We start from the raw sequence: 8,635 nt of genomic DNA on the forward strand, positions 1-8,635 counted from the left end.
TGGAAATTATGAGGGAAAAAATCAGATTGTGTGAATTTTCTGAAAGTCCTCTCCACACTTATTTTTCATTTTCGTTTTCTACACATTTTTTTAACACCTAGTAGACTGGGTTGTTTTCATTTTGGTGACCAGGTGCTAAACTAAATCCTGAAAGTTATGAGGGAAGAAAATGGTCCATGTGAATTTTCCGAAATCCTTTCACAACCCCTTTGGAAAAACATTTTCTCCACAAATTTCTTTATAATCGTAATCTATACCTTTTAAACAGTATTTTTTTAATAAAATTTCAATAATATATATCCATTTTCCTGAAAGTTATGAGAGAAAAATCAGATCTTGTGAATTTTCTGAAAATCCCCTCCCCTGTTAGTGCAAACTTTTGTTTCATATTCGTTTTCTATGCATTTTCTTTACACCTATTAGACTGTTTTCTTTTTTCTTTTTGTGAGCGGGAATTAAACTATATATTAACCCTCAATAAAGTATAAAGCCTTAAGGAAGTGAGCACACAGGACAAAAATGTTTAGTGACATTTCAGCCAGGTTGACTTTGCCTTTCATCCTTTTGAGGTCAATAAAATAAGTACCAGTTAAGCACTGGGGTCGACTTAATCGACTTACTCCCTCCTCTAAACTTGCTGGCCTTGTGCCAAAATTTGAAACCAATATTATAGTATAAAGCCTCTTCCTTTCTATCCTTCCACTCAGTCAGTCAAGGTTAATTACAAAGTCTTGCAAGTCAGATGGTGACCTCACTAGTGCTGGTGCCAGGGAAAAGAACAACTATTACACTCTGCAAAGTGGTTGGCATTAGGAAGGGCATCCAGCAGTAGAAACAGTGCCAAAGCAGATACTGAAACTTAACCAACTCAGATCCTGTCAAATTGTTCAATTCATGCCAACATGGACGCGAAATATTAAACGATGATGATGATGAAAACATTTTGTGTACACATAATATACTTGTCCTATGCAGTTCAAGCTAATTTTAATTAATCTGTATCAGTATGACAATCGTTTAACTTATTATCCCTTATGATGTTTTACAATTCCCTTTGATATTCTTCAATCACACAAACTTAACCAAATACATGCATTCTAACAATGATGTTCACACACTGAATGAGAACAATAGTCACAAAACTAAATAGGGCCACTCACATGTTTATATAGTTGATAATGAAAACAAAACCGCGTCTATTCACCTCTTCTTTTGAAACTCTCTCTATCTGTAAATTTTATTTAGAGTGAAGATATATTCATTGCAAAATGTCTGCATAATTAAAAATACAATAAAATTATTCAGAATATGAAGTTCGGGTTTATTGTAGAATACATTGACAAAATTAATGAAAACAATAATTGTTTTTAACAAAGGCCGAGAATTTGGAGGAAAAGAGTGGTCGAATATAATCGACATTGGCGAGATGAAAGGTAAAACTGACCTCGGCTGGATTTGAACCCAAAGCATTTTATCAGACGCTCTAACGATCCAGTCAATCTACCGCCCATAAATAATTTCTAACTTAGGCACTAGAAATTAGAAAATTAGTGTCAGTCGATTAAATCGACTACAGTTGTTGACTGGTACTCTATTTTTCGACCCCGGCATGATAAAAGGCAAAGCTGATCTCAACAAATTTGAATTCACAAGCGTATTTAATAACGAAAACATAAGTATATTATTCTTTCACTTTGTATAATGAAAGTAATGTGCGTAGTGATATCTTTTCATATTTTCAATTCAAATGACGGCGTGGCACATAATTTTATTTTATTTGTACTTGTAACAACATTTTCATCCTTAAAAATTTAAACAACAACATTTAAAAATTCTAAAGAAAAAACGTAATGCAAATGTTTTTATTCGTGGATACACATTACTTTCGTTATTTTCATAGTCTGCAATACAACCGATAATTCGATAATTTTAAATTACAAGAATTACTTGACATTAGTTGTTTGTAAACACGAAGTACTGACTACTGTCATTTTAACTCAGCATGAAAACGGAAATTTCCAGAATCGGTTAATTCATATCAAATGAAATGTTCAATTTTATGCTACGTTTCATCAGTTATTTCACTCTAAATAATAAAAAAATATATATTAAGCGATTTACCGAAATAGACAGTATTTGCATATGCAATTAACCGATCAATTTTACTCTCAGTAGTTGAAGAATTATACAATTAACCGAATTATGCAATTATCCGACATACAGTTAAGCGGAAACGTTTGTAAGTAAAAACCCATCCTAATCCCTTATTGACTGTCGTAGTCGAGCTGACTTACGATCAAAAGCGTCCCAATCGTGACCACCCATTCTTACTTTTCAGAAATGATATATGTAGGATTACTATTATCTAATGTGTCCCTGCGTTGTTTAAAAAAGTAGAACGTGATTTGAGGGAGAGTTTCTGCTATTTCTAGCAGGTTCAATGAAAAACCTCCTACTAAGGCTTGAATTATTGACAGTTCTTAAACATGTACATACAATAGTGAAGCGAATCAGGAGTCATATTTCAACACTGACTCTCGCCTGTTTTCCCGGATGAATGCGCTTTTATTTCGTTTGCTCTAATCAAACTAGAAGGAAATATATGAATAGCTTCAAAAGTGCTTCCTTATGGGAGGGGATAGCGGTTGTCAAATAACTTCAGTGTATTAAGAGAGAAAATATGAACATAAACTTGTAAACTAAATTTCTCGAAATGGAAAATGAATAAAATCTCAAACGATAACATATGTGTTGCTTCATATCTTAAATAAAAAGATTTTAATCAATAACATCTTTCAACAATCTTGTAGTAGTCAGAAAACAGTGGGTTAAATCTAGGATTTATGTTAACATGGAGAGTTGCCTGTAAGGAGCCAGTCTGACATTCATTAACCGAGAAAAGAAAACAGCAAGCGTTCGGCTTTTGGTGTCGTAAGAAATCAAAATTCAATAAGCTCCTCACTTAATCCTGATTATGTTTATTAGAATAATATACTGGTGCAAACCAGCTTAGTTAAATGAAGAACTATCTTGTCAGAACTGATGTACAGAGATTCAATGATTGGTAGAGGTGGGGAAGGTGGTTATACGATATCTCTCTTGATAATAACTTTTGATAACTTAGAAGAAAATAAAATAAACAGGAAATAACCGCGCTGTCAATATCTATTGTTAAATAAGATCGAAAACTTATTCGAGGAATGGTTGTGGGTGAGAAACGAAAGTGAAATAAATACATTAAGTAAACCAAACGAAATGTTTGATATGTTATTTGAAAGCCTGTGAGGTCGATATCTGCATTGATAACGAGAATATCTGCTGTTTGCCGATTTACCCAACAGAAACAGTTTTAGAAAACTCACAACAGAACAATTATTGATCGTTAGAGACAGACCGATATGATTTTTACTAATAATTTGCTGTTTCTGATGACGGGGACCAGAAGAAATAACGATTTCTAAAATTGGCAGAAGGCCCATAATAAAAATATAACAACCACAACAATTATAATAAACCGTTAACTTATTTTAAATATCTACCCACACTGAATAAGTAAAGAGTAAAATACAATATCATAACACTTTAGGGAGGATTAACTTCATATTAATGTTTCATCGAGCCGATATATCGATCGGAGATACGCTTTAGTGAATGATAATAACGAAATTACACACACACCCTCACAATCTCTTTGATGTGTTTTGGACACACATATGCACACATACAATCTAACACACAGATACATGAGACACTTTTAATTATTTTTTTTTTCTTTTCTTTGTTCTTATTGATAGCTTTGAACTAATCGAATAACTACATGTCCAGACACGTCATCATGCACACACTGTCATCGGAAGATCGAGATCATGAATCTGTTTTGAGATCTATGAAGAATTTCTGCTCTGAAACACAGCAAGAATATTCTTTCATTTAGAATTCAGGCATTATACATTGAAATAACTGTAAGATAAACGTCTGTAATACAAAACAACACTATATAGGAATTGTCTCGTTATAAGATTATATCCAACAAGTTGGTTCCTGTTCTTTGAAAAATAAAACTTCCTGTATTTTAAATTGGTATTTCGTTTTTATTAACCAAGGGGGATTTTGAAATGAGTTATTTAATGAATCATAAACTTACTATAATGGTCTGAAATTAACTTTATAAAACAATTATGATTGTTATTGTTAAACATAATGTAATGTAATAAATGAAAACATAATTACTTCTCTTATTATCATCGTTATTTAATCATTTACTTGCTAGAAGTTATAATTTTTCTATAAGAAGTGTAAATAACTCACTGGTTTTGTTTCTTCTGCAGACTGGAAAGTTGAAAATGTTGCAGGAACGAATCTTGGAGATATACAACAAAAACACATTTGATTGACCAAACTTTCATCCGTTTTATCCCAATTATACATTTTTTTTTTTTCCTTCTTAGGTTGATAGAAATTTTTGTAGAATTTGAGATAACATTGACTGAAATATTCTTCGATAAATGTTAAGCGAGAAACTAATTAAGAAAAACGGAGAAAAAGTCAAGTAAACATATCTTTCTTCACAGCTCCAAAGTCAAAATAAATGGAATATAAATGTCAGCAAGGAATCTCCGCCATATCATAGATGTGTCGAGAACTTTCTAAGTTTCAAAAAGTTTGGAAGCTATCACGAAATTCCTTGCTTTAAGAAGGTTTGGTAATTCACTATAGTTACTTTGGTAAAAATGACATTAGTACCCATTTCTTTATTTATTATTATTCATGTGTGTAGAATCTGTGCAATATTATGTTTAAAAATAATTTTGTAATTAAAAAGCAAGTTATAAAAAGTACAAGTGTAATAAACAGGGAAGACAACACGTACTTCAAGAACCTGTAGAATCGAGTTACTTCCCTTCGAAAACCCATATTTAAGGCACCATGAAGGGCATAAAAACTGATTTTGGGGCCATTTCATTTTCTGACATGATTAAGGTTTTCAGTATTTTTTCTGTATTAACGAAATTCTCATTATTCGTGAATCCCTCTAATCCGTTTCAAACACGGATTTATTTCTCTATAGTTTCATTTTTAAAAATGCTATAAAGTACAGTAATCCCTCGACTATCGCGGGTGTTATGTTCCAAAAACCCCTACAATAGGTGAAAATCCGCGAAGTAGAAACAGTACTGTACTGCATATTTTTTCTTATTATTGTTATAATTTGTATATATTTATTTTATTATCAATGCAAAACAACACCACGGAGGAACGGACGTAAGCTTAAATAATAAACCGCGATATGGCGAGGGATTACTGTATTGTGATACATCATCATCATTTTACGTCTAGTTTTCCATGCTTGCATGGGTCAGGCAGAATTTGTTGAAACAAATGTTTGACAGCCAGGTGCCCTTCTTGTCACCGGCCCTCATCTATTTCCAAGTAAGTTGATATTTCCCATGGCCAGACATGCTTTCCATAGAAGACTGGAAACGAACATCACATATATGTTGATGATGATGATGATGACGATTGCTTACAACCATCAAATGATGTCCAGACGAGGGCTCACACTCACGCACACGCGCGCACACACATCATACATACATACATATAAAAAGATACGATATACCAAATCTACTCACAAAGATTTGGTCGGCTTGGAGCTATAGTGGAAGATATTTGCCCATAGTGTAGTGTAGTAGGAGTGAACTCAAGGCCACATGATTGAAAAGCAAGGTTTTTGGCCACACAGCTACACATACACACACACACACGTACACACATACACACACACACATATGCGTCACACACACGCACACACACAGCAGTTTGGAGAAATAGGACTTAATATGCAAAACAGAGCATATATATTTATTATTTAGTTCTAAAGCACACCTAAGTTACTCTAAAGGTCTAGAGTTTCATCTATACCTTTAGTGATTCATTTCACTTTACGACAGGATAATTAAAACAATGTATATACTTTATTTTGAGTTTTAAGTTGTTTTTCTCTTGTGTATCAAAAGTGAGAAAACCAGTCTCTTGATGCTGAACTCACAAAAGAGATGAAGAAGGAATATGACAAATGGCAACATACTGGAGCAATTTTAGTTACTTTTTCTAATGTTGTAGTGCACCTGAGCATTGTATACAATAATTGCATAATAATTTTTTTTATCCTGTGCAAGCAAGGTAGAAAAGGAATACTAAAAATGGGTAGTGATTGCATTCATTCTCTGTTCCAACCCTCTCTATAATACACTTCAACTTCTTTTTACTGCTCTCATTCTATTCATTTTCTGTCCCTAGAAACTCCATCTCTTGCTGACTCACCATATCATCTCTTTCTTGCTCAGCTCCCTCTTAGGCACCCTGTACTCTCTGTGAAATGATTGGTGTTGGGAAGGGCTGCTAGCCATAGAAACCATGCCAAAATTGAGACACTGAAGCAAGATGTGATCCTCTGACCCATTTGATCCATATCAGCATGGAAAGTGAACATAAAAATGATTATAACGTTACTGACAATGATGACAGCAACACTGGTGGTGATAATGACAATGATGACAACAATGATGATGATGATGATAATATGTATACATACTCATACACACTATAAAAACCACTTAGGTCAATGTTTAAACCCTCTTAAATTATGTATGATTAAGGTTACAGGTTGATAATTGATTGTGGTGAATAGTTGACATATGGGTCTAGAAGAATGTGGTTCTGAAGCAGAATGATTGCTGAAGAATTTAGAATGATACAATAGGAGTCGGGTAAAATCCAGATCCAAGGAGACTGGTAATGGTCTGCAGCAGCAACAACTAAATTATAGTTCAATTGCTGCGAAAAGGGAAGAATGTAACATTTTGGGTCCTTGTTCTTCATGTGAGTATAGAAGAGAATGAGAGAATGGGGTACTGTTGCTTTGGTGGTAAAGCTAGTAAAAAAAGAAGTAATTTTAATAAGCTTCCCTGTGGGCTTGTTATAGGCTTTATGGTTTATAGAGGTATTAAATTTACTCCATATATGTTTTTGGAGAATAATAAATAAGAAAAATTATTGGTGTACTTAATGTGTTTCTTAATGTTATATTTCAATAAGAATTATCTTAGCCGTCATCAGGATTAAGTTTTTTAATATATGGAGATAATATAGTTGAAACAGTCCTTCAAGTTACAATAAAATATTTACACAATATTTATTGTTGAATGGTTTGTTTTATTATGATTAAAATGTATTCCTCTGAGAGAGAAACCTATAGTCACAGTTAGTTGGTTTAAAATTTTTTTTTAGAATTTGACCAATATGATTGCAACTTTGTACTTGTAACTAGTGTAACTGTGGTCTAATGGCTCTAGCTAGTATCAGAAATGAAGTTTATGAGATCAATTTGAACCAAGAGAAGTATGTGCATATGAAGGAATAAGGTGCATGCAATCAATAAATAGAAAGATGAAAATATAGTGCAGCAAAGAGAAATACCAGATTGCATTAGCAATAACTCATCACAGATATTCAGATATAGTTGGTAGTTCATATGCTATTACTAATGCTGTATTGTGTCCAAAACACTCAACCATCAAAGGCCCAGTCTACCTAACTATAAATAATAAATATTATCAAATGGTAGAGTTTATCACTATGCAGTGAAAGCATTGTATAATTGATAAATGTTTTTCTCTTTTTAGCTTGAAATGCTGAGCTTATACACTGCTATAAGTCTGAAGAAGGTTTAGGGAATGCACCTCTGTATATCCTCCTTTGAACGACTATATGAACGAGAAGACTTAACTGTAAACTATAGTCATGGTTATGCAATGGTAATCAGACCACGTGAATGTGCACACTCACACACAATCATATATTGACATATTTAATGCAGAATAATACAAACATTTTACTTTTTGCTGTTCCAAAGAACAAAAAGACATTCATTCAGAGAAAAATTCTACTCTTTATTGGTTTCATTTCTTTCATGAATGCATACATTTTTAATACCTAATAGCCTACCAATTACTATTGATTTCCTTTGATTAGGCACACTGCCAGATTTTACTGAGGTTGGTACAACTGATTCAATTGGCTTACTGAGTTACTGGTACAACTCTTGAAAAATGAAAGGCAATGTTAGCTCATAAAGGGAATTGGATTGAGGCCATGGAAAAATACAACTAAATATAGTAATTTCAGTCATTAGTACAAGGCCACAGATTTGGAGAGAGGGAATAGTTCTGTAAGCAGACCCCAGTACTTGACTGGTATTTTATTTTATCAACCATAGAGAATGTAAAGCAAAATGGACTTTAACAGAATTTTAACTCAATGCATTAAGAACTATAAATAAAAACCACAAAGTATTTTGTCTGGCACTTAAGTCAGCCAATCTAGCAACCATTCTTAACTATTAATATTGATTTCTCTTATCAGTATAATGCCACTAATCTAAAGAGGAGGAGTATAGCCAGTTAAACTGATCCTACCACATGTCCAGTATATATTTTATTGAATCCTGATAGATAAATAAGAAAGTTGAGCTTGGTACAATTTTTAATTAAAACACTAAGAGGAGAAAAAAATATGAAGCATTTTAATAATGTATTGTTTCTACTGACACTACTGCTCAACTTGTAACTAATAA

The 8,635-nt window shown here is 32.9% G+C and overlaps 1 protein-coding gene across 3 annotated transcripts in view; it reads right to left on the reverse strand.

Annotated features, from left to right (window-relative positions):
* The window catches only part of LOC106868434 (uncharacterized), a 377,561-nt gene extending 372,688 nt beyond the window's left edge, over positions 1-4,873 (reverse strand). For all 3 annotated transcript variants that reach the window (XR_016243814.1, XM_014913697.3, XM_014913696.3), the window contains exon 1: positions 4,309-4,873. Coding sequence is in view for 2 of the 3 variants with exons in the window: in XM_014913697.3 (XP_014769183.1) it covers positions 4,309-4,428 (120 nt within the window). In the remaining variant the exon portion in view is untranslated. The remainder of the gene's footprint in view (positions 1-4,308) is intronic.
* Between the last annotated feature and the right edge of the window lie 3,762 nt (positions 4,874-8,635).

Source organism: Octopus bimaculoides, chromosome 1 (genome assembly GCF_046866305.1).
Source record: "Octopus bimaculoides isolate indiv1 chromosome 1, ASM4686630v1, whole genome shotgun sequence".
Taxonomy (NCBI): domain Eukaryota; kingdom Metazoa; phylum Mollusca; class Cephalopoda; order Octopoda; family Octopodidae; genus Octopus; species Octopus bimaculoides.